Source organism: Sphaerodactylus townsendi, linkage group LG17 (genome assembly GCF_021028975.2).
Source record: "Sphaerodactylus townsendi isolate TG3544 linkage group LG17, MPM_Stown_v2.3, whole genome shotgun sequence".
In the NCBI taxonomy this organism is placed as follows: domain Eukaryota; kingdom Metazoa; phylum Chordata; class Lepidosauria; order Squamata; family Sphaerodactylidae; genus Sphaerodactylus; species Sphaerodactylus townsendi.
Window position 1 is genome coordinate 9,924,457 of NC_059441.1, and position 27,548 is coordinate 9,952,004.

The window sequence follows — 27,548 nt, forward strand, 5'->3', positions numbered from 1 at the left end:
TGTAAATTTCCACTCTTCTACCTGAGGTATTTTGTCTGATTTCCACCTCTGTGCTAATACTACCTTTGCTGCTGTTATCACGTGGTACAAAATACGCATATGTGGTGCTAATTTCTGATTCTTAGATAGTGGAGGCCCCAGTCAATAAGCCATTGGAAACTCTTAGGAGGGAGTCAGTTCTCGGTACGGCCCGTCTTCTCCGGAGCCGAAACGCTCACCTTCTCGAAGGACGACTCTCTCGTAGGCAGGGAACTTGGTCTGCACCGGCTGGGCAGAAAGATCCTCTCTGCTTTTCCGGAGATTTCTCTTGGAACTGCGCAGGCCTCTGAACCTCCAGAAATCGGCGCGGTCCCCGCCGGCCGTCTTTGGAAGCGTGTACTGAACGCTCGCTAGCTGCTCCGCTCTGCGGGGGAAAGGGCCAGAATGGCACTGAACAGTGGAACTGGTGTCTGTAAGATACAGTTCTGCCACTCAAACCTATGTGTAGCATCTCTCAAAAGAGCCACCCATGTTTGGGGCATTTCCAATACTAATTTTCACCCATCTCCTGAAGGAGGAGGAGGTGGTGTCTGGATTTATATCCCTCCCGTTCTCTCCTGTAAGGAGACTCAAAGGGGCTTACAATCTCCTTTCCATTTCCCCTCCCACAGCAAACACCCTGTGAGCAGTGGTGGGATCCAAAAATTTTAGTAACAGGTTCCCATGGTGGTGGGATTCAAACAGTGGCATAGCGCCAATGGGGCTGGGCGGGGCACGACAGGGGCGTGGTCGGGCATTCTGGGGGCGGGGCATTAATCATTTCTCTGTTACTGTAAAAAACTCTTACTGTAAAAAAAAAGTTCCTAATTTCCAGCTGGTATCTTTCTGTCCATAATTTAAACTCATTATAGCAAGTCCTATCGTCTACTGCCAACAGAAACAACTACTTCTCCTCTAATCGACTGCCTGTCAAATACTTAATACTTTCAAATACTTAATTTTGTTTCTAGAAATCAAAAGAAGGATACTTTCCTTAAACAAGGAACTTTACCATATTACTAAAACATGTTTTTAAAACAGCCCAACAGGGAGAATTATCCCGTTTTCTACCTTCGCTAACCAGCCACATAGGAAACAACAGGACTTTATGATTTTTGGACCTAATGGAATTTCAAATGGAAAAGCAGACCCAATTAGTAACCCTCTCTGGGCACACACAAATAATTAGCAACCTATTCTCGGGAACTGGTGAGAACCTGCTGGATCCCACCTCTGCCTGTGAGGTGAGTGGGGCTGATAGAGCTCTGAAGAACTGTGACTGTGTTGAAGAACTGGCACGTGTTGGAGTGCACAAGCTAATCTGGTTCACCAGATAAGCCTCCACAGCTCGAATGGCAGAGCGGGGAATCAAACCCGGTTCTCCGGATTAGAGTGCACCTGCTCTTCACCACTACACCACGCTGGCACTCTTAAGAAGCACAAAGAGAGCATATCCATACCATTCCAAATGATTCCAACAAAAACCAGATTGGTTCGCAAACAGATTCTACAGTTGAATGCCTGTAATTAACTATTCTAAGTTTCAGGGATTTTATCCAAGGTGCACAGCGCAATGCGAATTTATAGGACTTCAGCCTTCGCAATATCTTTCATGTACATAGTCAGATAGTTTATTTAGGGTCATTGACCAGCAAGATCCAAAGAATTAAAATCATAAAATTTACAGATATTACAAATATACAGATTAAAACAGTTAACAAAGTGCAGATAATAGGCCTCAAGAACATCAGCTCAAGATAATGAGTGGAATGTCAGACTAATAATAATTAATAATAAGGGTTAACAGGCAGTTTCATGTACATGCCAATAAAGACTATTATTATTATATTTCACTTTGTTTCCAAAACGGTACCTGTTTTTGTTGGGAATGATGCCTCTTTCCACCTCTTTGTGATTCTTGCCTATCCGAATAGCCAGCCAGGAGCCGAGCTTGCCGTTGTACAGCGTATCCACCACCCGGAACACCTCTCCTTTGTTGAAGCTCAGCCCGTAGGGAGATTCTTTTTCGTATTCAAAGTGAGTTCTAATGTAGAAAGAATCTCCCACGTCCGACTCCACAATGCGTCGATAAACTGAAATAAAGTGTGGGGGGTGGGGGGGATGGAACGTACAGTTTCAACGCTTCGCAAACTCTATGGAAACTTCGACTGAACTTACAAGCTGCAAGAGCCACGTGATACGTGTGTCCTAGTTAAACAGGATCTGTGAATTTGTACACGGCTTGAAAACCAGCGAGAAGAACTTCAGTATTAAATAGAGAAGTGGCGCTACCAGGTGCATTAGAAGATGATGATGATTTTGGATTTATACCCCACCTTTCTCTCCTGTAAGGAGACTCAACATGGCCTACAAGCTCCTTTCCCTTCCTCTCCCCACAACAGACACCTTGTGAGGTAGGTGGGGCTGAGAGAGGTCAGAGAGGACTGTGACTGACCCACAGTCACCCAGCAGGAATGCAGGAGTGCGGAAACACATCTGGCTCACCACTTTGATCTTTAGAAAGGTTGAAGCTATTGGTTTCCCCTTGGAATCACTCCTTATGCTCACAAAGGTGAGCATAAGGAGCCTCGGACGAAGCGAAGAATAACTGGACTGGATTAAGCGAATAGGCTCCTTTGGATCTTGATTTCCTTTTCAGCGTGAATTTGACTCTTGCTGCCAAGACAACCTGTCCTCCGACTACATTATTAATCCCATGCGAGCGTGGAATTATGGCAGCATATCTTCGTCTGCTGATTAATCCCACCCAGAGGAGAGCCTCGGCTACTGCAAGATGTCATGTGCTGCCATCAGCTCTGCTGGAGGGAAGATTTAAGAATATGGAACGTTCTAAAAGAGTTTGTTCATGTGATGTGACTACGGTCGAAACACTTGACCATTCTTTGCTTCTATGCCCTAAATACAATAAGATACGCATGAAAGACATGAATTCCAATTTCTTGCAATGTTCTCAGTGGCATGAGTGTTATAAGATACCCAATCTCCCGAACAGCTCTGATGTGCTCTTTTGTGAAACTGCTGCAAATTTTATACTGGAAATTAGTAGTTTTAACTGCATTTCTTAACCTTGTTTTGTTTTAAAATTTTGTCCTGTTTTATATGCCAATAAAGGCTTGTGTGTTGTTATCTGGTTCACCAGATAAGCCTCTGCCACTCAGGTGGACGATTGGGCTCTCTTTAATCACTCAGTGCTGTCTCTGTCAAGCGGACCGAAGTCCAACACTTTGAGTCGGCTGAGCCCAGCGGCAGAATTGGCCTGCCCTCGCCGCCTTTGAATTTGGCTCCCTGCTTAAGAAGGGCCGGCGGCTGCCAAACAAGGCCCCCAAAGGCCAGTTCGGGGGTTCTACAGGAGAGTTCTCACGCCGGTCTCGAGAAAGGTACTCACCGTCCTTTTTCTTCTGTGCCAAGATTGTTACCTCTTCCCCTTTGGGGAGGTCAAGCAGGAACAGCACGGCTTCCTCCCGGATTATATTGGTGAAGTCGACGTTATTTACCTGGCGCAAAAGCAAGCGAAGGTTGGAAACGCAATGAGCAAAAACCGCCGCGCCGCTCACAGACCTTTAACGAAGGAGCCCTGCATTTTCCATCACCTGCACAATACTTTTATCTACCTGCACCCTTTAATCTACCTGCACCCTTTATCTACCTGCACCTTTTTATCTACCTGTACCCTTTCATCTACGCGTTCAAAACTTCATGAGAATAGTTGTATGACAGTGATGGCGAACCTTTTGGAGACCGAGTGCTGCCCAAACTGCCACCCAAACCCCATTTATTTATCGCAAAGTGCCAACACGGCAACTTAACCTGAATACTGAGGTTTTAGTTAAGAAAAAACGGTTGGCTCTGAGGTGTGTGTTACTCAGGAGTAAGCTTGGTGGTAGTTGTTGGCTTTGCTTTGAAGCAACCATGCAACTCTTCGAACGGGTGAATCACGACTCTAGGAGGGTTTACTCAGAAGCAAGCCTCATTGCCAGCAACCGAGCTTATTCCCAGGTAAAGGATCGCGCTTTAGTTCTTTGCATGAAAATCAGTGGGGTTTAACAGCGCTTAACAGGGTTACCTATACTGCTTCCCCAAAACTAGGTGTTAGGTTTAATGCTAATAATCGAGCCCAGCGGCCTAGGCCAGCCTAGATGTGTGGGGGGGGGAAGGGCGATTCCCCCCCACATGATGAACTCTGTTTGTGCGTGCCCACAGAGAGGGCTCTGAGTGCCACCCCTGGCACCCGTGCCATAGGTTCGCCATCACTGTTGTATGATCTTCCAGAGAAGAATCTCGTTAAGAATGAGACATTTCAGAGGGTAGCTGAAATACTTATTCTCTAGTATGAAGGGAGGGCCAAATTTCCCAGGCAGTCTCCCATCCAACTACTAACCAGGCCCGACCCTGCTTAGCTTCTGAGATCAGACGAGATCGGGCATGTTCAGGGTGGTATGGCCGTAGGCTTGGAGGGCCAAATTTTTTTAACACGGATTTCCAGATTGCCGGGGGGGGGGTGGGGGAGGACACCCCTAACCCCAGCGATGTGGAAGGGATGGTTCTACTGTATTTCAGATTTCTCATTTGCTTGTGTATTTATTTAAACCATTTATTAGCCGTCTTCCTCTCGGAGTTCGAGATGGCTTACAATAGTGGAAAAACACACGAAAAAACATAGAAGTCAAACTTCCAAATCACAAATGTAATCAAACGCAGACCCAAATAAAACTGAATTGCCTCCTGAAGATCAAAAGGGAGAGGGGTGGGTGCATCTCCCGGGGGGGGGGGGGGGGTGTTGGGGCTACCACCAAAAAGTCCTCACTTCTGTGCCCACTAGAAGAGCTTCTTTGATTAATGGGATAGCCAGAAGGAGCTCTCCTGGTCATGTTAATTCCTGTGCAGAAACATAGCTTTGCGCCAAAACATACAAACAAACAATGAACTGTATTGTCAAAGGCTTTCACGGCTGGAATGACTGGGGTGTTGTGTGGTTTCCAGGCTGTATGGCCGTGTTCTGGTAGCATTTTCTCCTGACGTTTCGCATCCTCTGAAGATGCCAGCCACAGATGCAGGTGAAACATCAGGAGAAAATGCTACTAGAACACGGCCATACAGCCCGGAAACCACACAACACCCCAAACAATGAACCATTTTTAAGACTGGGCCTACCCTGAGAATCTGATCCCCTTCTTCCAAGCCCTCTTTAGCAGCAGGGCTGTCTTCAAGAACGCCGGCTACGAAGATCCCAACGTCGTTGCCGCCAGCCAAGCGCAAGCCGACGCTGTCCCCTTTTTTGAATTTTACAAGCTTCATGCTTGGCCTGAAAAATAATAAAATATTTTTTTAAGGAGTGAGAGGGAGAACCTCACATTTTATAAATAAATTGCTCAGACTTCCATAGCACGTAAACATTTCAGTACACTGTTAGGCCAAAGAATTCATAGAATCATAGCATAAGCATTTTTTAATTGTCATTGTGCACGCACAACGAAATTTACAGCAGCATTCCTCGATGCACACAATTTCAGACTCATACCCCACCCTCACTTTCCCCTTCCTCCACCCATCCCTAAACAGCCCCAAACACATCAACACGAAGCCGCGGAGTTCAGCATCGCCACAGCTCTAGAGTAGAAGCTGTCTCTAAGCCTCTTGATCCTAGTTTTGATAGACCTGTATCGTCTGGGTCGGATAAACAGTTCAAAAAGAGAGTGTGCCTATTTATATCGGTCTCTCGGAATATTTTGGGCTTTCTTTAGGCTTCGGGAATTATGGTAGAGTTCCTTCCAAGGAGGGGAGAGGGCAGCCGATAATCCTCTGTGCAGTAGCGATCACCCTTTGGAGCGCCTTCCTATCTGCCACTGTGCAACTGGAGAACCATACGCAGATGCAGTAGGTGAAGACACTCTCTGTAGCACAGCGGTAAAAGGACACCAGGAGTTTTCCATTCAGTTGTTGTTTCCTTAAAAGTCTCAGATAGTACAGTCTTTGCTGGGCCTTCTTAACCACCATGGCAGTCTGTACGCCCCAGGTTTGTCTAATACAAACGGTGGAAGTACTAATATTTCTCCAACACTCCTCTGAATCTTTTTTTGGGGGGGGAGGGGTTATGCCGGCCTCATTTGCCCTTTGCCCTCACTTGCCCCTTGCCTTCGCTCAGCAAAGGAACGTCCCGCTCTAAGCCCCAGAACTTCCTGAAAAGTCTCAGCAGCTGCCAAACTTGCACAACCTGATCTAAAAGATGGGGGGTCCTTCCAGAAAAGAAGGCGACTCTCTGACTGCCCGATGATTCCGTAAGTAGCCCGAGTCAAGGAGACAGGCTCCTGTCAGGCCACCGAAGTTTAGTGATACTGTCCATGCTGGGGTTGCCCGGGCTCATCCACAGCAGTGGCGTAGTGGCTAAGAGCAGGTGCACTCTGATCTGGAGGAACCGGGTTTGATTCCCCACTCTGCCGCTTGAGCTGTGGAGGCTTATCTGGGGAATTCAGATTAGCCTGTGCACTCCCACACACGCCAGCTGGGTGACCTTGGGCTAGTCACAGCTTCTCGGAGCTCTCTCAGCCCCACCTACCTCACAGGGTGTTTGTTGTGAGGAGGGAAGGGCAAGGAGATTGTAAGCCCCTTTGAGTCTCCTATAGGAGAGAAAGGGGGGATATAAACACAAACTCTCTTCTTATGGACAAAAGGCCTGCGGAGGCACAAACAATAGTTCCATTACCGCAGCACGCCGTCCTCGTGGGTTGAGTTTGGTAGAGGGCCATCGGACGGACTGACCGGCAAGTCCACATCTGGCTGTCCAGGCTGAGCATAGACAGGCTTTGGTTCTGTTTAGAAACACACACAAAGACGAAGAAGGGGATGGGAGAGATTGCGGCTTTTTGAGAAATGGGACACAAACACAGCAAAACACACTACGCATCTGAGAAACTCTCTCAATGGCATTAACCTTGTTCATTCAAGCTTTTTCCTCCCTCGCCCCGCCATTATCCCGTAAGGAACATTCCCCGGATATGACTACGTCCCAAACCCCTCAGCGGCATCTGATTTGCCAACTTTCTACAATCTGTGGACCCTGCCGTTCCCCCTCCCTCTTCTTTCTTCCCCCCCCCCTTTTCTTAGGGGACTACGAGTAGGACGCCATCGGTAATTTTGATAGATGCTGCATTTTAAATGGGGGTCGATTTTAACATATAGAGCCATTTTTAATAACTATTTGAAAATTTGATTTTATTTGTGCTCTATCTATTTGTTTGTTCGCCGCCCTGAGCCCTTCGGGGGAGGGCGGTTTATAAATATAATAAATAATAATAATAATGATGACTCTCGTGTGACTTCGATCAGCCAATGTGGCTTCTGTCGCTGCAAGGTGGGATCACTCTATATGGGTCCGCTTCTGAAAACGACAACTGTAGATCGAACTGGATCAGCATCCCATAATAGTGCAGGGCAAGACCCAGTCCAAAGGGGGTGGAGCTCCAGCGTGGTGTAGTGGTTAAGAGCAGGGGCACTCTAATCTGGAGAACCGGGTTTGATTCCCCGCTCTGCCGCGTGAGCTGTGGAGGCTTATCTGGGGAACCAGATTAGCCTGCGCGCTCCAACACCTGCCAGCTGGGCGACCTTGGGGTAGTCACAGTTCTTCGGAGCTCTCTCAGCCCCACCCACCTCGCAGGGTGTTTGTTGTGGGAAGGGAAAGGAGATTGTAAGCCCCTTTGAGTCTCCTTATGGGAGAGAAAGGGGAGGGGGATATAAATCCAACTCTTCTTCTTCTCCCCTGGCAAAAATCAGGTCAGGTTTGATGAATTGGGTCCACGAGAAGGAACAAATTCCTCTCTGCAGTGAGTAGCCATTCCCAGTCTCTTACGGAACCCACGCTTAGCACAGCACCAAGTCCGCCTTAGGAAGCCAATTCTGCTGCTCAAAGACCAACAGATGTCAGCTGGCATTTCACAGGAGCCAGGCCGAAGAACATTTCTGCTCCGATTTGACAGGGCTGAGAGAACCAGTCTAGTAACTGCGCGCAGTCGAAGGGTCGCGTGCATCTGCGCAACGGGAAAATGAGCAACCTCTCTCCACGCTGTGTGGGATGTCTTCCAAAACAAAAGAGCAGCCTTCGTATTCTGAAGAGGAGTGTAAATTACTTACGTGGGCGTCTCCGTGCATCTGTAAGTGGTGTGAGCCACGAGAGAGCAATTGATCTCCACATTAGTATGTTATTTTAGATGCATGTTACCAGACACGCCGTGGGGAAGAAAAAGAGAGGTGCGCTAACCTGGAAGAGGTGGGGTTTGTTTTTCGTTCCTTTCCACTACAGATTCTTCCAAGGATTTTGAAAGGGGGAGGTCCTCCGCGTTCTTCACGGGCGTGGAGACCGCCCCCGGCTTTGCTATTCTCTCGTCGTCCCTGCTCCGGAGACTGAAACCAGAAAACACGGACACACATATACACACACCCCATTTAAAGTTGAGGAAATAATTCTAGCAAAGGTACGGGGAATCAAAAAGACTGTTTCTTGCACAAGGGGCACGACATATTCCGGGGTTTCTTGCACAAGGGGCATGACACATTCCCAAGACGACACTAGAAATACAAACTGTGCCAGGTGGAATATCTTAATCTGCAAGAGTTGCTGACATGATGAGCCACTATTATAACTTATCCTGACGGTGGCAGAAAATGTTTTTACATGGGATGTGGGATGCCACGGACTCATTCACGTCTCCCCTAACCAGTTCAAGCATTTTATCAGTTTTCATCGCGCAAAGGACCCCACAAAGCAATACCTTTCCTGCCTCCCTACCGTCCCATATAACTTTTCCAAACGTGGAGGCCTGTTAGAACATAAGAACATAAGAACAAGCCAGCTGGATCAGACCAGAGTCCATCTAGTCCAGCTCTCTGCTACTCGCAGTGGCCCACCAAGTGCCTTTGGGAGCTCACGTGCAGGATGTGAAAGCAATGGCCTTCTGCGGCTGTTGCTCCCGAGCACCTGGTCTGTTAAGGCATTTGCAATCTCAGATCAAAGAGGATCAAGATTGGGAGCCATAAATCGACTTCTCCTCCATAAATCTGTCCAAGCCCCTTTTAAAGCTATCCAGGTTAGTGGCCATCACCCCCTCCCGTGGCAGCATATTCCAAACACCAATCACACGTTGCGTGAAGAAGTGTTTCCCTTTTATTAGTCCTTATTCATTCACCCAGCATTTTCAATGGATGCCCTCTGGTTCTAGTATTGTGAGAAAGAGAGAAAAATTTCTCTCTGTCAACATTTTCTACCCCGTGCATAATTTTATAGACTTCAATCATATCCCCCCTCAGGTGTCTCCTTTTCAAACTAAAGAGTCCCAAACGCTGCAGCCTCTCCTCATAGGGAAGGTGCTCCAGTCCCTCAATCATCCTTGTTGCCCTTCTCTGCACTTTTTCTATCTCCTCAATATCCTTTTTGAGATGCGGTGACCAGAACTGGACACAGGACTCCAAGTGCAGTCGCACCACTGCTTTATATAAGGGCATGACAATCTTTGCAGTTTTATTATCAAAAACACACCACAGGACAGAGCTGAGACACAACCGTCTCCCTGAAATTTGAAGCCAGGGCAGGATTTGACTGGGACTTTGGTTCAAATCCTGCCCCACTGGGTGATCTGGGTGCAGCTGCTTCCTTCTCAACCAGGAGGAATTAAAGTAGGAGGACAGAGTCGGAATTCAAAACGACCTGGACAGATTACAGAGCTGGGCAAAAACAAACAAAATGAATTTCAACAGAGTTTCAAATGTAAGATACTACACTTAGGCAGAAAAAATGAAATGCACAGATATAGGATGGGGGACACCTGGCTTGACAACACTACATGCGAAGGGGATCTGGGAGTCTTAGTAGACCACAAACTGAACATGGGTCAGCAGTGTGATGCGGCGGCCAAGAAAGCCAATGCGATTCTGTGCTGTATCCATAGGAGTATAGTGTCTAGCTCAAAGGGTGTAATTGTACCTCTCTATTCTGCATTGGTTAGACCTCACCTGGAATACTGTGTTCAGTTCTGGGCACCGCAATTCAAGAAGGATATTGACAAGCTGGAACGGGTCCAGAGGAGGGCAACCAAAATGGTCAAAGGTCTGGAGCCTACGAGGAGAGACTTAGGGAGCCGTGGTTGTTTAGTCTGGTGAAGAGAAGGTTAAGAAGTGACATGATAGCCATGCTTAGATATTTGAAGGGATGCTGTGTTGGTGAGGGAGCAAGCTTGTCTTCTGCTGCTCCAGATACTAGGACCAGGAGTCATGGGTTCAAGGTGAAGGAAAAGAGATTCCACCTAAACATCAGGAAGAACTTCCTGACAGCAAGGGCTGTTCGACAGTGGAATGCATGACCTCGGAGTGTGGTGGAGTCTCCTTCTTTGGAGGTTTTTAAAGAGAGACTGGATGGCCATCTGTCAGGAGTGTTTTGATTATATGTTGCTGCATTGCAGAGGGTTGGACCAGATGGCCCTTGGGGTCTCTTCCAACTCTACGATTTTAAGTTCATACCCCAAAATGCTCACCAGTCTGTAAGATGCTACCAGACATGAATCTAGCCGTAGTACAACCAACAGCACAGACAAAATGTGGCTCAGGACAATTTTTTTAGCGTGCTTCCCCTCTTGTGTTGATACTAAACGTGTGAAAAAGAGGAATTCTATTAACGGCAAGCCCGTTTCCTGCAGCCAGGGGGCGCCACGGCTTCAATATTGGCACAGCTGCCCAGAAAAAGGATAGTATATATAGGATGAGATCGGAGCGACCGCTTCCCCTCCACCTGGAACCGAGAAAGGCAAAAAGCGGATGCGATGGGCTCAGGCTTTGAGAATCAGTGAACGACATTCTGTTAAAAGCACGCACAATGCTTAGGACATTGTGTTGTCGAAGGTTTTATGGCCGGAATCACTGGGGTGCTGTGTGGTTTCCAGACTGTGTTCTAGCAGCATTCTCTCCTGACGTTTCACCTGCATCTGTGGCTGGCGTCTTCAGAGGATCCTCTGAAGATGCCAGCCACAGATGCAGGCGAAACGTCAGGAGAAAATGCTGCTAGAACACGTGGGGGGGTGGGGGGGGGGGGGGGGGGGGGGGGGGGGGGGGGGGGGGTGGAAGGGGGGGGGGGGGTGCGGGGTTGGGGGGGGGGGGGGGGGTGGGGGTCGGTGGGGTGGGGGGGGGTTGGGCGGGGGGGGGGGTGGGGGGGGGGGGGGGTGGGGGGGGGGGGGGGTGGGGGGGGGGGGGGGTGGGGGGGGGGGGGGGTGGGGGGGGGGGGGGGTGGGGGGGGGGGGGGGTGGGGGGGGGGGGGGGTGGGGGGGGGGGGGGGTGGGGGGGGGGGGGGGTGGGGGGGGGGGGGGGTGGGGGGGGGGGGGGGTGGGGGGGGGGGGGGGTGGGGGGGGGGGGGGGTGGGGGGGGGGGGGGGTGGGGGGGGGGGGGGGTGGGGGGGGGGGGGGGTGGGGGGGGGGGGGGGTGGGGGGGGGGGGGGGTGGGGGGGGGGGGGGGTGGGGGGGGGGGGGGGTGGGGGGGGGGGGGGGTGGGGGGGGGGGGGGGTGGGGGGGGGGGGGGGTGGGGGGGGGGGGGGGTGGGGGGGGGGGGGGGTGGGGGGGGGGGGGGGTGGGGGGGGGGGGGGGTGGGGGGGGGGGGGGGTGGGGGGGGGGGGGGGTGGGGGGGGGGGGGGGTGGGGGGGGGGGGGGGTGGGGGGGGGGGGGGGTGGGGGGGGGGGGGGGTGGGGGGGGGGGGGGGTGGGGGGGGGGGGGGGTGGGGGGGGGGGGGGGTGGGGGGGGGGGGGGGTGGGGGGGGGGGGGGGTGGGGGGGGGGGGGGGTGGGGGGGGGGGGGGGTGGGGGGGGGGGGGGGTGGGGGGGGGGGGGGGTGGGGGGGGGGGGGGGTGGGGGGGGGGGGGGGTGGGGGGGGGGGGGGGTGGGGGGGGGGGGGGGTGGGGGGGGGGGGGGGTGGGGGGGGGGGGGGGTGGGGGGGGGGGGGGGTGGGGGGGGGGGGGGGTGGGGGGGGGGGGGGGTGGGGGGGGGGGGGGGTGGGGGGGGGGGGGGGTGGGGGGGGGGGGGGGTGGGGGGGGGGGGGGGTGGGGGGGGGGGGGGGTGGGGGGGGGGGGGGGTGGGGGGGGGGGGGGGTGGGGGGGGGGGGGGGTGGGGGGGGGGGGGGGTGGGGGGGGGGGGGGGTGGGGGGGGGGGGGGGTGGGGGGGGGGGGGGGTGGGGGGGGGGGGGGGTGGGGGGGGGGGGGGGTGGGGGGGGGGGGGGGTGGGGGGGGGGGGGGGTGGGGGGGGGGGGGGGTGGGGGGGGGGGGGGGTGGGGGGGGGGGGGGGTGGGGGGGGGGGGGGGTGGGGGGGGGGGGGGGTGGGGGGGGGGGGGGGTGGGGGGGGGGGGGGGTGGGGGGGGGGGGGGGTGGGGGGGGGGGGGGGTGGGGGGGGGGGGGGGTGGGGGGGGGGGGGGGTGGGGGGGGGGGGGGGTGGGGGGGGGGGGGGGTGGGGGGGGGGGGGGGTGGGGGGGGGGGGGGGTGGGGGGGGGGGGGGGTGGGGGGGGGGGGGGGTGGGGGGGGGGGGGGGTGGGGGGGGGGGGGGGTGGGGGGGGGGGGGGGTGGGGGGGGGGGGGGGTGGGGGGGGGGGGGGGTGGGGGGGGGGGGGGGTGGGGGGGGGGGGGGGTGGGGGGGGGGGGGGGTGGGGGGGGGGGGGGGTGGGGGGGGGGGGGGGTGGGGGGGGGGGGGGGTGGGGGGGGGGGGGGGTGGGGGGGGGGGGGGGTGGGGGGGGGGGGGGGTGGGGGGGGGGGGGGGTGGGGGGGGGGGGGGGTGGGGGGGGGGGGGGGTGGGGGGGGGGGGGGGTGGGGGGGGGGGGGGGTGGGGGGGGGGGGGGGTGGGGGGGGGGGGGGGTGGGGGGGGGGGGGGGTGGGGGGGGGGGGGGGTGGGGGGGGGGGGGGGTGGGGGGGGGGGGGGGTGGGGGGGGGGGGGGGTGGGGGGGGGGGGGGGTGGGGGGGGGGGGGGGTGGGGGGGGGGGGGGGTGGGGGGGGGGGGGGGTGGGGGGGGGGGGGGGTGGGGGGGGGGGGGGGTGGGGGGGGGGGGGGGTGGGGGGGGGGGGGGGTGGGGGGGGGGGGGGGTGGGGGGGGGGGGGGGTGGGGGGGGGGGGGGGTGGGGGGGGGGGGGGGTGGGGGGGGGGGGGGGTGGGGGGGGGGGGGGGTGGGGGGGGGGGGGGGTGGGGGGGGGGGGGGGTGGGGGGGGGGGGGGGTGGGGGGGGGGGGGGGTGGGGGGGGGGGGGGGTGGGGGGGGGGGGGGGTGGGGGGGGGGGGGGGTGGGGGGGGGGGGGGGTGGGGGGGGGGGGGGGTGGGGGGGGGGGGGGGTGGGGGGGGGGGGGGGTGGGGGGGGGGGGGGGTGGGGGGGGGGGGGGGTGGGGGGGGGGGGGGGTGGGGGGGGGGGGGGGTGGGGGGGGGGGGGGGTGGGGGGGGGGGGGGGTGGGGGGGGGGGGGGGTGGGGGGGGGGGGGGGTGGGGGGGGGGGGGGGTGGGGGGGGGGGGGGGTGGGGGGGGGGGGGGGTGGGGGGGGGGGGGGGTGGGGGGGGGGGGGGGTGGGGGGGGGGGGGGGTGGGGGGGGGGGGGGGTGGGGGGGGGGGGGGGTGGGGGGGGGGGGGGGTGGGGGGGGGGGGGGGTGGGGGGGGGGGGGGGTGGGGGGGGGGGGGGGTGGGGGGGGGGGGGGGTGGGGGGGGGGGGGGGTGGGGGGGGGGGGGGGTGGGGGGGGGGGGGGGTGGGGGGGGGGGGGGGTGGGGGGGGGGGGGGGTGGGGGGGGGGGGGGGTGGGGGGGGGGGGGGGTGGGGGGGGGGGGGGGTGGGGGGGGGGGGGGGTGGGGGGGGGGGGGGGTGGGGGGGGGGGGGGGTGGGGGGGGGGGGGGGTGGGGGGGGGGGGGGGTGGGGGGGGGGGGGGGTGGGGGGGGGGGGGGGTGGGGGGGGGGGGGGGTGGGGGGGGGGGGGGGTGGGGGGGGGGGGGGGTGGGGGGGGGGGGGGGTGGGGGGGGGGGGGGGTGGGGGGGGGGGGGGGTGGGGGGGGGGGGGGGTGGGGGGGGGGGGGGGTGGGGGGGGGGGGGGGTGGGGGGGGGGGGGGGTGGGGGGGGGGGGGGGTGGGGGGGGGGGGGGGTGGGGGGGGGGGGGGGTGGGGGGGGGGGGGGGTGGGGGGGGGGGGGGGTGGGGGGGGGGGGGGGTGGGGGGGGGGGGGGGTGGGGGGGGGGGGGGGTGGGGGGGGGGGGGGGTGGGGGGGGGGGGGGGTGGGGGGGGGGGGGGGTGGGGGGGGGGGGGGGTGGGGGGGGGGGGGGGTGGGGGGGGGGGGGGGTGGGGGGGGGGGGGGGTGGGGGGGGGGGGGGGTGGGGGGGGGGGGGGGTGGGGGGGGGGGGGGGTGGGGGGGGGGGGGGGTGGGGGGGGGGGGGGGTGGGGGGGGGGGGGGGTGGGGGGGGGGGGGGGTGGGGGGGGGGGGGGGTGGGGGGGGGGGGGGGTGGGGGGGGGGGGGGGTGGGGGGGGGGGGGGGTGGGGGGGGGGGGGGGTGGGGGGGGGGGGGGGTGGGGGGGGGGGGGGGTGGGGGGGGGGGGGGGTGGGGGGGGGGGGGGGTGGGGGGGGGGGGGGGTGGGGGGGGGGGGGGGTGGGGGGGGGGGGGGGTGGGGGGGGGGGGGGGTGGGGGGGGGGGGGGGTGGGGGGGGGGGGGGGTGGGGGGGGGGGGGGGTGGGGGGGGGGGGGGGTGGGGGGGGGGGGGGGTGGGGGGGGGGGGGGGTGGGGGGGGGGGGGGGTGGGGGGGGGGGGGGGTGGGGGGGGGGGGGGGTGGGGGGGGGGGGGGGTGGGGGGGGGGGGGGGTGGGGGGGGGGGGGGGTGGGGGGGGGGGGGGGTGGGGGGGGGGGGGGGTGGGGGGGGGGGGGGGTGGGGGGGGGGGGGGGTGGGGGGGGGGGGGGGTGGGGGGGGGGGGGGGTGGGGGGGGGGGGGGGTGGGGGGGGGGGGGGGTGGGGGGGGGGGGGGGTGGGGGGGGGGGGGGGTGGGGGGGGGGGGGGGTGGGGGGGGGGGGGGGTGGGGGGGGGGGGGGGTGGGGGGGGGGGGGGGTGGGGGGGGGGGGGGGTGGGGGGGGGGGGGGGTGGGGGGGGGGGGGGGTGGGGGGGGGGGGGGGTGGGGGGGGGGGGGGGTGGGGGGGGGGGGGGGTGGGGGGGGGGGGGGGTGGGGGGGGGGGGGGGTGGGGGGGGGGGGGGGTGGGGGGGGGGGGGGGTGGGGGGGGGGGGGGGTGGGGGGGGGGGGGGGTGGGGGGGGGGGGGGGTGGGGGGGGGGGGGGGTGGGGGGGGGGGGGGGTGGGGGGGGGGGGGGGTGGGGGGGGGGGGGGGTGGGGGGGGGGGGGGGTGGGGGGGGGGGGGGGTGGGGGGGGGGGGGGGTGGGGGGGGGGGGGGGTGGGGGGGGGGGGGGGTGGGGGGGGGGGGGGGTGGGGGGGGGGGGGGGTGGGGGGGGGGGGGGGTGGGGGGGGGGGGGGGTGGGGGGGGGGGGGGGTGGGGGGGGGGGGGGGTGGGGGGGGGGGGGGGTGGGGGGGGGGGGGGGTGGGGGGGGGGGGGGGTGGGGGGGGGGGGGGGTGGGGGGGGGGGGGGGTGGGGGGGGGGGGGGGTGGGGGGGGGGGGGGGTGGGGGGGGGGGGGGGTGGGGGGGGGGGGGGGTGGGGGGGGGGGGGGGTGGGGGGGGGGGGGGGTGGGGGGGGGGGGGGGTGGGGGGGGGGGGGGGTGGGGGGGGGGGGGGGTGGGGGGGGGGGGGGGTGGGGGGGGGGGGGGGTGGGGGGGGGGGGGGGTGGGGGGGGGGGGGGGTGGGGGGGGGGGGGGGTGGGGGGGGGGGGGGGTGGGGGGGGGGGGGGGTGGGGGGGGGGGGGGGTGGGGGGGGGGGGGGGTGGGGGGGGGGGGGGGTGGGGGGGGGGGGGGGTGGGGGGGGGGGGGGGTGGGGGGGGGGGGGGGTGGGGGGGGGGGGGGGTGGGGGGGGGGGGGGGTGGGGGGGGGGGGGGGTGGGGGGGGGGGGGGGTGGGGGGGGGGGGGGGTGGGGGGGGGGGGGGGTGGGGGGGGGGGGGGGTGGGGGGGGGGGGGGGTGGGGGGGGGGGGGGGTGGGGGGGGGGGGGGGTGGGGGGGGGGGGGGGTGGGGGGGGGGGGGGGTGGGGGGGGGGGGGGGTGGGGGGGGGGGGGGGTGGGGGGGGGGGGGGGTGGGGGGGGGGGGGGGTGGGGGGGGGGGGGGGTGGGGGGGGGGGGGGGTGGGGGGGGGGGGGGGTGGGGGGGGGGGGGGGTGGGGGGGGGGGGGGGTGGGGGGGGGGGGGGGTGGGGGGGGGGGGGGGTGGGGGGGGGGGGGGGTGGGGGGGGGGGGGGGTGGGGGGGGGGGGGGGTGGGGGGGGGGGGGGGTGGGGGGGGGGGGGGGTGGGGGGGGGGGGGGGTGGGGGGGGGGGGGGGTGGGGGGGGGGGGGGGTGGGGGGGGGGGGGGGTGGGGGGGGGGGGGGGTGGGGGGGGGGGGGGGTGGGGGGGGGGGGGGGTGGGGGGGGGGGGGGGTGGGGGGGGGGGGGGGTGGGGGGGGGGGGGGGTGGGGGGGGGGGGGGGTGGGGGGGGGGGGGGGTGGGGGGGGGGGGGGGTGGGGGGGGGGGGGGGTGGGGGGGGGGGGGGGTGGGGGGGGGGGGGGGTGGGGGGGGGGGGGGGTGGGGGGGGGGGGGGGTGGGGGGGGGGGGGGGTGGGGGGGGGGGGGGGTGGGGGGGGGGGGGGGTGGGGGGGGGGGGGGGTGGGGGGGGGGGGGGGTGGGGGGGGGGGGGGGTGGGGGGGGGGGGGGGTGGGGGGGGGGGGGGGTGGGGGGGGGGGGGGGTGGGGGGGGGGGGGGGTGGGGGGGGGGGGGGGTGGGGGGGGGGGGGGGTGGGGGGGGGGGGGGGTGGGGGGGGGGGGGGGTGGGGGGGGGGGGGGGTGGGGGGGGGGGGGGGTGGGGGGGGGGGGGGGTGGGGGGGGGGGGGGGTGGGGGGGGGGGGGGGTGGGGGGGGGGGGGGGTGGGGGGGGGGGGGGGTGGGGGGGGGGGGGGGTGGGGGGGGGGGGGGGTGGGGGGGGGGGGGGGTGGGGGGGGGGGGGGGTGGGGGGGGGGGGGGGTGGGGGGGGGGGGGGGTGGGGGGGGGGGGGGGTGGGGGGGGGGGGGGGTGGGGGGGGGGGGGGGTGGGGGGGGGGGGGGGTGGGGGGGGGGGGGGGTGGGGGGGGGGGGGGGTGGGGGGGGGGGGGGGTGGGGGGGGGGGGGGGTGGGGGGGGGGGGGGGTGGGGGGGGGGGGGGGTGGGGGGGGGGGGGGGTGGGGGGGGGGGGGGGTGGGGGGGGGGGGGGGTGGGGGGGGGGGGGGGTGGGGGGGGGGGGGGGTGGGGGGGGGGGGGGGTGGGGGGGGGGGGGGGTGGGGGGGGGGGGGGGTGGGGGGGGGGGGGGGTGGGGGGGGGGGGGGGTGGGGGGGGGGGGGGGTGGGGGGGGGGGGGGGTGGGGGGGGGGGGGGGTGGGGGGGGGGGGGGGTGGGGGGGGGGGGGGGTGGGGGGGGGGGGGGGTGGGGGGGGGGGGGGGTGGGGGGGGGGGGGGGTGGGGGGGGGGGGGGGTGGGGGGGGGGGGGGGTGGGGGGGGGGGGGGGTGGGGGGGGGGGGGGGTGGGGGGGGGGGGGGGTGGGGGGGGGGGGGGGTGGGGGGGGGGGGGGGTGGGGGGGGGGGGGGGTGGGGGGGGGGGGGGGTGGGGGGGGGGGGGGGTGGGGGGGGGGGGGGGTGGGGGGGGGGGGGGGTGGGGGGGGGGGGGGGTGGGGGGGGGGGGGGGTGGGGGGGGGGGGGGGTGGGGGGGGGGGGGGGTGGGGGGGGGGGGGGGTGGGGGGGGGGGGGGGTGGGGGGGGGGGGGGGTGGGGGGGGGGGGGGGTGGGGGGGGGGGGGGGTGGGGGGGGGGGGGGGTGGGGGGGGGGGGGGGTGGGGGGGGGGGGGGGTGGGGGGGGGGGGGGGTGGGGGGGGGGGGGGGTGGGGGGGGGGGGGGGTGGGGGGGGGGGGGGGTGGGGGGGGGGGGGGGTGGGGGGGGGGGGGGGTGGGGGGGGGGGGGGGTGGGGGGGGGGGGGGGTGGGGGGGGGGGGGGGTGGGGGGGGGGGGGGGTGGGGGGGGGGGGGGGTGGGGGGGGGGGGGGGTGGGGGGGGGGGGGGGTGGGGGGGGGGGGGGGTGGGGGGGGGGGGGGGTGGGGGGGGGGGGGGGTGGGGGGGGGGGGGGGTGGGGGGGGGGGGGGGTGGGGGGGGGGGGGGGTGGGGGGGGGGGGGGGTGGGGGGGGGGGGGGGTGGGGGGGGGGGGGGGTGGGGGGGGGGGGGGGTGGGGGGGGGGGGGGGTGGGGGGGGGGGGGGGTGGGGGGGGGGGGGGGTGGGGGGGGGGGGGGGTGGGGGGGGGGGGGGGTGGGGGGGGGGGGGGGTGGGGGGGGGGGGGGGTGGGGGGGGGGGGGGGTGGGGGGGGGGGGGGGTGGGGGGGGGGGGGGGTGGGGGGGGGGGGGGGTGGGGGGGGGGGGGGGTGGGGGGGGGGGGGGGTGGGGGGGGGGGGGGGTGGGGGGGGGGGGGGGTGGGGGGGGGGGGGGGTGGGGGGGGGGGGGGGTGGGGGGGGGGGGGGGTGGGGGGGGGGGGGGGTGGGGGGGGGGGGGGGTGGGGGGGGGGGGGGGTGGGGGGGGGGGGGGGTGGGGGGGGGGGGGGGTGGGGGGGGGGGGGGGTGGGGGGGGGGGGGGGTGGGGGGGGGGGGGGGTGGGGGGGGGGGGGGGTGGGGGGGGGGGGGGGTGGGGGGGGGGGGGGGTGGGGGGGGGGGGGGGTGGGGGGGGGGGGGGGTGGGGGGGGGGGGGGGTGGGGGGGGGGGGGGGTGGGGGGGGGGGGGGGTGGGGGGGGGGGGGGGTGGGGGGGGGGGGGGGTGGGGGGGGGGGGGGGTGGGGGGGGGGGGGGGTGGGGGGGGGGGGGGGTGGGGGGGGGGGGGGGTGGGGGGGGGGGGGGGTGGGGGGGGGGGGGGGTGGGGGGGGGGGGGGGTGGGGGGGGGGGGGGGTGGGGGGGGGGGGGGGTGGGGGGGGGGGGGGGTGGGGGGGGGGGGGGGTGGGGGGGGGGGGGGGTGGGGGGGGGGGGGGGTGGGGGGGGGGGGGGGTGGGGGGGGGGGGGGGTGGGGGGGGGGGGGGGTGGGGGGGGGGGGGGGTGGGGGGGGGGGGGGGTGGGGGGGGGGGGGGGTGGGGGGGGGGGGGGGTGGGGGGGGGGGGGGGTGGGGGGGGGGGGGGGTGGGGGGGGGGGGGGGTGGGGGGGGGGGGGGGTGGGGGGGGGGGGGGGTGGGGGGGGGGGGGGGTGGGGGGGGGGGGGGGTGGGGGGGGGGGGGGGTGGGGGGGGGGGGGGGTGGGGGGGGGGGGGGGTGGGGGGGGGGGGGGGTGGGGGGGGGGGGGGGTGGGGGGGGGGGGGGGTGGGGGGGGGGGGGGGTGGGGGGGGGGGGGGGTGGGGGGGGGGGGGGGTGGGGGGGGGGGGGGGTGGGGGGGGGGGGGGGTGGGGGGGGGGGGGGGTGGGGGGGGGGGGGGGTGGGGGGGGGGGGGGGTGGGGGGGGGGGGGGGTGGGGGGGGGGGGGGGTGGGGGGGGGGGGGGGTGGGGGGGGGGGGGGGTGGGGGGGGGGGGGGGTGGGGGGGGGGGGGGGTGGGGGGGGGGGGGGGTGGGGGGGGGGGGGGGTGGGGGGGGGGGGGGGTGGGGGGGGGGGGGGGTGGGGGGGGGGGGGGGTGGGGGGGGGGGGGGGTGGGGGGGGGGGGGGGTGGGGGGGGGGGGGGGTGGGGGGGGGGGGGGGTGGGGGGGGGGGGGGGTGGGGGGGGGGGGGGGTGGGGGGGGGGGGGGGTGGGGGGGGGGGGGGGTGGGGGGGGGGGGGGGTGGGGGGGGGGGGGGGTGGGGGGGGGGGGGGGTGGGGGGGGGGGGGGGTGGGGGGGGGGGGGGGTGGGGGGGGGGGGGGGTGGGGGGGGGGGGGGGTGGGGGGGGGGGGGGGTGGGGGGGGGGGGGGGTGGGGGGGGGGGGGGGTGGGGGGGGGGGGGGGTGGGGGGGGGGGGGGGTGGGGGGGGGGGGGGGTGGGGGGGGGGGGGGGTGGGGGGGGGGGGGGGTGGGGGGGGGGGGGGGTGGGGGGGGGGGGGGGTGGGGGGGGGGGGGGGTGGGGGGGGGGGGGGGTGGGGGGGGGGGGGGGTGGGGGGGGGGGGGGGTGGGGGGGGGGGGGGGTGGGGGGGGGGGGGGGTGGGGGGGGGGGGGGGTGGGGGGGGGGGGGGGTGGGGGGGGGGGGGGGTGGGGGGGGGGGGGGGTGGGGGGGGGGGGGGGTGGGGGGGGGGGGGGGTGGGGGGGGGGGGGGGTGGGGGGGGGGGGGGGTGGGGGGGGGGGGGGGTGGGGGGGGGGGGGGGTGGGGGGGGGGGGGGGTGGGGGGGGGGGGGGGTGGGGGGGGGGGGGGGTGGGGGGGGGGGGGGGTGGGGGGGGGGGGGGGTGGGGGGGGGGGGGGGTGGGGGGGGGGGGGGGTGGGGGGGGGGGGGGGTGGGGGGGGGGGGGGGTGGGGGGGGGGGGGGGTGGGGGGGGGGGGGGGTGGGGGGGGGGGGGGGTGGGGGGGGGGGGGGGTGGGGGGGGGGGGGGGTGGGGGGGGGGGGGGGTGGGGGGGGGGGGGGGTGGGGGGGGGGGGGGGTGGGGGGGGGGGGGGGTGGGGGGGGGGGGGGGTGGGGGGGGGGGGGGGTGGGGGGGGGGGGGGGTGGGGGGGGGGGGGGGTGGGGGGGGGGGGGGGTGGGGGGGGGGGGGGGTGGGGGGGGGGGGGGGTGGGGGGGGGGGGGGGTGGGGGGGGGGGGGGGTGGGGGGGGGGGGGGGTGGGGGGGGGGGGGGGTGGGGGGGGGGGGGGGTGGGGGGGGGGGGGGGTGGGGGGGGGGGGGGGTGGGGGGGGGGGGGGGTGGGGGGGGGGGGGGGTGGGGGGGGGGGGGGGTGGGGGGGGGGGGGGGTGGGGGGGGGGGGGGGTGGGGGGGGGGGGGGGTGGGGGGGGGGGGGGGTGGGGGGGGGGGGGGGTGGGGGGGGGGGGGGGTGGGGGGGGGGGGGGGTGGGGGGGGGGGGGGGTGGGGGGGGGGGGGGGTGGGGGGGGGGGGGGGTGGGGGGGGGGGGGGGTGGGGGGGGGGGGGGGTGGGGGGGGGGGGGGGTGGGGGGGGGGGGGGGTGGGGGGGGGGGGGGGTGGGGGGGGGGGGGGGTGGGGGGGGGGGGGGGTGGGGGGGGGGGGGGGTGGGGGGGGGGGGGGGTGGGGGGGGGGGGGGGTGGGGGGGGGGGGGGGTGGGGGGGGGGGGGGGTGGGGGGGGGGGGGGGTGGGGGGGGGGGGGGGTGGGGGGGGGGGGGGGTGGGGGGGGGGGGGGGTGGGGGGGGGGGGGGGTGGGGGGGGGGGGGGGTGGGGGGGGGGGGGGGTGGGGGGGGGGGGGGGTGGGGGGGGGGGGGGGTGGGGGGGGGGGGGGGTGGGGGGGGGGGGGGGTGGGGGGGGGGGGGGGTGGGGGGGGGGGGGGGTGGGGGGGGGGGGGGGTGGGGGGGGGGGGGGGTGGGGGGGGGGGGGGGTGGGGGGGGGGGGGGGTGGGGGGGGGGGGGGGTGGGGGGGGGGGGGGGTGGGGGGGGGGGGGGGTGGGGGGGGGGGGGGGTGGGGGGGGGGGGGGGTGGGGGGGGGGGGGGGTGGGGGGGGGGGGGGGTGGGGGGGGGGGGGGGTGGGGGGGGGGGGGGGTGGGGGGGGGGGGGGGTGGGGGGGGGGGGGGGTGGGGGGGGGGGGGGGTGGGGGGGGGGGGGGGTGGGGGGGGGGGGGGGTGGGGGGGGGGGGGGGTGGGGGGGGGGGGGGGTGGGGGGGGGGGGGGGTGGGGGGGGGGGGGGGTGGGGGGGGGGGGGGGTGGGGGGGGGGGGGGGTGGGGGGGGGGGGGGGTGGGGGGGGGGGGGGGTGGGGGGGGGGGGGGGTGGGGGGGGGGGGGGGTGGGGGGGGGGGGGGGTGGGGGGGGGGGGGGGTGGGGGGGGGGGGGGGTGGGGGGGGGGGGGGGTGGGGGGGGGGGGGGGTGGGGGGGGGGGGGGGTGGGGGGGGGGGGGGGTGGGGGGGGGGGGGGGTGGGGGGGGGGGGGGGTGGGGGGGGGGGGGGGTGGGGGGGGGGGGGGGTGGGGGGGGGGGGGGGTGGGGGGGGGGGGGGGTGGGGGGGGGGGGGGGTGGGGGGGGGGGGGGGTGGGGGGGGGGGGGGGTGGGGGGGGGGGGGGGTGGGGGGGGGGGGGGGTGGGGGGGGGGGGGGGTGGGGGGGGGGGGGGGTGGGGGGGGGGGGGGGTGGGGGGGGGGGGGGGTGGGGGGGGGGGGGGGTGGGGGGGGGGGGGGGTGGGGGGGGGGGGGGGTGGGGGGGGGGGGGGGTGGGGGGGGGGGGGGGTGGGGGGGGGGGGGGGTGGGGGGGGGGGGGGGTGGGGGGGGGGGGGGGTGGGGGGGGGGGGGGGTGGGGGGGGGGGGGGGTGGGGGGGGGGGGGGGTGGGGGGGGGGGGGGGTGGGGGGGGGGGGGGGTGGGGGGGGGGGGGGGTGGGGGGGGGGGGGGGTGGGGGGGGGGGGGGGTGGGGGGGGGGGGGGGTGGGGGGGGGGGGGGGTGGGGGGGGGGGGGGGTGGGGGGGGGGGGGGGTGGGGGGGGGGGGGGGTGGGGGGGGGGGGGGGTGGGGGGGGGGGGGGGTGGGGGGGGGGGGGGGTGGGGGGGGGGGGGGGTGGGGGGGGGGGGGGGTGGGGGGGGGGGGGGGTGGGGGGGGGGGGGGGTGGGGGGGGGGGGGGGTGGGGGGGGGGGGGGGTGGGGGGGGGGGGGGGTGGGGGGGGGGGGGGGTGGGGGGGGGGGGGGGTGGGGGGGGGGGGGGGTGGGGGGGGGGGGGGGTGGGGGGGGGGGGGGGTGGGGGGGGGGGGGGGTGGGGGGGGGGGGGGGTGGGGGGGGGGGGGGGTGGGGGGGGGGGGGGGTGGGGGGGGGGGGGGGTGGGGGGGGGGGGGGGTGGGGGGGGGGGGGGGTGGGGGGGGGGGGGGGTGGGGGGGGGGGGGGGTGGGGGGGGGGGGGGGTGGGGGGGGGGGGGGGTGGGGGGGGGGGGGGGTGGGGGGGGGGGGGGGTGGGGGGGGGGGGGGGTGGGGGGGGGGGGGGGTGGGGGGGGGGGGGGGTGGGGGGGGGGGGGGGTGGGGGGGGGGGGGGGTGGGGGGGGGGGGGGGTGGGGGGGGGGGGGGGTGGGGGGGGGGGGGGGTGGGGGGGGGGGGGGGTGGGGGGGGGGGGGGGTGGGGGGGGGGGGGGGTGGGGGGGGGGGGGGGTGGGGGGGGGGGGGGGTGGGGGGGGGGGGGGGTGGGGGGGGGGGGGGGTGGGGGGGGGGGGGGGTGGGGGGGGGGGGGGGTGGGGGGGGGGGGGGGTGGGGGGGGGGGGGGGTGGGGGGGGGGGGGGGTGGGGGGGGGGGGGGGTGGGGGGGGGGGGGGGTGGGGGGGGGGGGGGGTGGGGGGGGGGGGGGGTGGGGGGGGGGGGGGGTGGGGGGGGGGGGGGGTGGGGGGGGGGGGGGGTGGGGGGGGGGGGGGGTGGGGGGGGGGGGGGGTGGGGGGGGGGGGGGGTGGGGGGGGGGGGGGGTGGGGGGGGGGGGGGGTGGGGGGGGGGGGGGGTGGGGGGGGGGGGGGGTGGGGGGGGGGGGGGGTGGGGGGGGGGGGGGGTGGGGGGGGGGGGGGGTGGGGGGGGGGGGGGGTGGGGGGGGGGGGGGGTGGGGGGGGGGGGGGGTGGGGGGGGGGGGGGGTGGGGGGGGGGGGGGGTGGGGGGGGGGGGGGGTGGGGGGGGGGGGGGGTGGGGGGGGGGGGGGGTGGGGGGGGGGGGGGGTGGGGGGGGGGGGGGGTGGGGGGGGGGGGGGGTGGGGGGGGGGGGGGGTGGGGGGGGGGGGGGGTGGGGGGGGGGGGGGGTGGGGGGGGGGGGGGGTGGGGGGGGGGGGGGGTGGGGGGGGGGGGGGGTGGGGGGGGGGGGGGGTGGGGGGGGGGGGGGGTGGGGGGGGGGGGGGGTGGGGGGGGGGGGGGGTGGGGGGGGGGGGGGGTGGGGGGGGGGGGGGGTGGGGGGGGGGGGGGGTGGGGGGGGGGGGGGGTGGGGGGGGGGGGGGGTGGGGGGGGGGGGGGGTGGGGGGGGGGGGGGGTGGGGGGGGGGGGGGGTGGGGGGGGGGGGGGGTGGGGGGGGGGGGGGGTGGGGGGGGGGGGGGGTGGGGGGGGGGGGGGGTGGGGGGGGGGGGGGGTGGGGGGGGGGGGGGGTGGGGGGGGGGGGGGGTGGGGGGGGGGGGGGGTGGGGGGGGGGGGGGGTGGGGGGGGGGGGGGGTGGGGGGGGGGGGGGGTGGGGGGGGGGGGGGGTGGGGGGGGGGGGGGGTGGGGGGGGGGGGGGGTGGGGGGGGGGGGGGGTGGGGGGGGGGGGGGGTGGGGGGGGGGGGGGGTGGGGGGGGGGGGGGGTGGGGGGGGGGGGGGGTGGGGGGGGGGGGGGGTGGGGGGGGGGGGGGGTGGGGGGGGGGGGGGGTGGGGGGGGGGGGGGGTGGGGGGGGGGGGGGGTGGGGGGGGGGGGGGGTGGGGGGGGGGGGGGGTGGGGGGGGGGGGGGGTGGGGGGGGGGGGGGGTGGGGGGGGGGGGGGGTGGGGGGGGGGGGGGGTGGGGGGGGGGGGGGGTGGGGGGGGGGGGGGGTGGGGGGGGGGGGGGGTGGGGGGGGGGGGGGGTGGGGGGGGGGGGGGGTGGGGGGGGGGGGGGGTGGGGGGGGGGGGGGGTGGGGGGGGGGGGGGGTGGGGGGGGGGGGGGGTGGGGGGGGGGGGGGGTGGGGGGGGGGGGGGGTGGGGGGGGGGGGGGGTGGGGGGGGGGGGGGGTGGGGGGGGGGGGGGGTGGGGGGGGGGGGGGGTGGGGGGGGGGGGGGGTGGGGGGGGGGGGGGGTGGGGGGGGGGGGGGGTGGGGGGGGGGGGGGGTGGGGGGGGGGGGGGGTGGGGGGGGGGGGGGGTGGGGGGGGGGGGGGGTGGGGGGGGGGGGGGGTGGGGGGGGGGGGGGGTGGGGGGGGGGGGGGGTGGGGGGGGGGGGGGGTGGGGGGGGGGGGGGGTGGGGGGGGGGGGGGGTGGGGGGGGGGGGGGGTGGGGGGGGGGGGGGGTGGGGGGGGGGGGGGGTGGGGGGGGGGGGGGGTGGGGGGGGGGGGGGGTGGGGGGGGGGGGGGGTGGGGGGGGGGGGGGGTGGGGGGGGGGGGGGGTGGGGGGGGGGGGGGGTGGGGGGGGGGGGGGGTGGGGGGGGGGGGGGGTGGGGGGGGGGGGGGGTGGGGGGGGGGGGGGGTGGGGGGGGGGGGGGGTGGGGGGGGGGGGGGGTGGGGGGGGGGGGGGGTGGGGGGGGGGGGGGGTGGGGGGGGGGGGGGGTGGGGGGGGGGGGGGGTGGGGGGGGGGGGGGGTGGGGGGGGGGGGGGGTGGGGGGGGGGGGGGGTGGGGGGGGGGGGGGGTGGGGGGGGGGGGGGGTGGGGGGGGGGGGGGGTGGGGGGGGGGGGGGGTGGGGGGGGGGGGGGGTGGGGGGGGGGGGGGGTGGGGGGGGGGGGGGGTGGGGGGGGGGGGGGGTGGGGGGGGGGGGGGGTGGGGGGGGGGGGGGGTGGGGGGGGGGGGGGGTGGGGGGGGGGGGGGGTGGGGGGGGGGGGGGGTGGGGGGGGGGGGGGGTGGGGGGGGGGGGGGGTGGGGGGGGGGGGGGGTGGGGGGGGGGGGGGGTGGGGGGGGGGGGGGGTGGGGGGGGGGGGGGGTGGGGGGGGGGGGGGGTGGGGGGGGGGGGGGGTGGGGGGGGGGGGGGGTGGGGGGGGGGGGGGGTGGGGGGGGGGGGGGGTGGGGGGGGGGGGGGGTGGGGGGGGGGGGGGGTGGGGGGGGGGGGGGGTGGGGGGGGGGGGGGGTGGGGGGGGGGGGGGGTGGGGGGGGGGGGGGGTGGGGGGGGGGGGGGGTGGGGGGGGGGGGGGGTGGGGGGGGGGGGGGGTGGGGGGGGGGGGGGGTGGGGGGGGGGGGGGGTGGGGGGGGGGGGGGGTGGGGGGGGGGGGGGGTGGGGGGGGGGGGGGGTGGGGGGGGGGGGGGGTGGGGGGGGGGGGGGGTGGGGGGGGGGGGGGGTGGGGGGGGGGGGGGGTGGGGGGGGGGGGGGGTGGGGGGGGGGGGGGGTGGGGGGGGGGGGGGGTGGGGGGGGGGGGGGGTGGGGGGGGGGGGGGGTGGGGGGGGGGGGGGGTGGGGGGGGGGGGGGGTGGGGGGGGGGGGGGGTGGGGGGGGGGGGGGGTGGGGGGGGGGGGGGGTGGGGGGGGGGGGGGGTGGGGGGGGGGGGGGGTGGGGGGGGGGGGGGGTGGGGGGGGGGGGGGGTGGGGGGGGGGGGGGGTGGGGGGGGGGGGGGGTGGGGGGGGGGGGGGGTGGGGGGGGGGGGGGGTGGGGGGGGGGGGGGGTGGGGGGGGGGGGGGGTGGGGGGGGGGGGGGGTGGGGGGGGGGGGGGGTGGGGGGGGGGGGGGGTGGGGGGGGGGGGGGGTGGGGGGGGGGGGGGGTGGGGGGGGGGGGGGGTGGGGGGGGGGGGGGGTGGGGGGGGGGGGGGGTGGGGGGGGGGGGGGGTGGGGGGGGGGGGGGGTGGGGGGGGGGGGGGGTGGGGGGGGGGGGGGGTGGGGGGGGGGGGGGGTGGGGGGGGGGGGGGGTGGGGGGGGGGGGGGGTGGGGGGGGGGGGGGGTGGGGGGGGGGGGGGGTGGGGGGGGGGGGGGGTGGGGGGGGGGGGGGGTGGGGGGGGGGGGGGGTGGGGGGGGGGGGGGGTGGGGGGGGGGGGGGGTGGGGGGGGGGGGGGGTGGGGGGGGGGGGGGGTGGGGGGGGGGGGGGGTGGGGGGGGGGGGGGGTGGGGGGGGGGGGGGGTGGGGGGGGGGGGGGGTGGGGGGGGGGGGGGGTGGGGGGGGGGGGGGGTGGGGGGGGGGGGGGGTGGGGGGGGGGGGGGGTGGGGGGGGGGGGGGGTGGGGGGGGGGGGGGGTGGGGGGGGGGGGGGGTGGGGGGGGGGGGGGGTGGGGGGGGGGGGGGGTGGGGGGGGGGGGGGGTGGGGGGGGGGGGGGGTGGGGGGGGGGGGGGGTGGGGGGGGGGGGGGGTGGGGGGGGGGGGGGGTGGGGGGGGGGGGGGGTGGGGGGGGGGGGGGGTGGGGGGGGGGGGGGGTGGGGGGGGGGGGGGGTGGGGGGGGGGGGGGGTGGGGGGGGGGGGGGGTGGGGGGGGGGGGGGGTGGGGGGGGGGGGGGGTGGGGGGGGGGGGGGGTGGGGGGGGGGGGGGGTGGGGGGGGGGGGGGGTGGGGGGGGGGGGGGGTGGGGGGGGGGGGGGGTGGGGGGGGGGGGGGGTGGGGGGGGGGGGGGGTGGGGGGGGGGGGGGGTGGGGGGGGGGGGGGGTGGGGGGGGGGGGGGGTGGGGGGGGGGGGGGGTGGGGGGGGGGGGGGGTGGGGGGGGGGGGGGGTGGGGGGGGGGGGGGGTGGGGGGGGGGGGGGGTGGGGGGGGGGGGGGGTGGGGGGGGGGGGGGGTGGGGGGGGGGGGGGGTGGGGGGGGGGGGGGGTGGGGG

At 75.1% G+C, this 27,548-nt stretch overlaps 1 protein-coding gene across 1 annotated transcript in view; it reads right to left on the reverse strand.

The window, feature by feature from the left end:
- TJP1 (tight junction protein 1) overlaps nucleotides 1–27,548 on the reverse strand; it is a 120,176-nt gene that overhangs the window by 23,015 nt on the left and 69,613 nt on the right. Inside the window, exons 5-11 of the mRNA XM_048519715.1 lie at nucleotides 10,557–10,666; nucleotides 8,291–8,495; nucleotides 6,740–6,845; nucleotides 5,191–5,341; nucleotides 3,425–3,533; nucleotides 1,892–2,111; nucleotides 219–403 (exon numbers count right to left, since the gene is read on the reverse strand). Coding sequence (XP_048375672.1) covers nucleotides 219–403; nucleotides 1,892–2,111; nucleotides 3,425–3,533; nucleotides 5,191–5,341; nucleotides 6,740–6,845; nucleotides 8,291–8,495; nucleotides 10,557–10,666 — 1,086 coding nt within the window. The remainder of the gene's footprint in view (nucleotides 1–218; nucleotides 404–1,891; nucleotides 2,112–3,424; nucleotides 3,534–5,190; nucleotides 5,342–6,739; nucleotides 6,846–8,290; nucleotides 8,496–10,556; nucleotides 10,667–27,548) is intronic.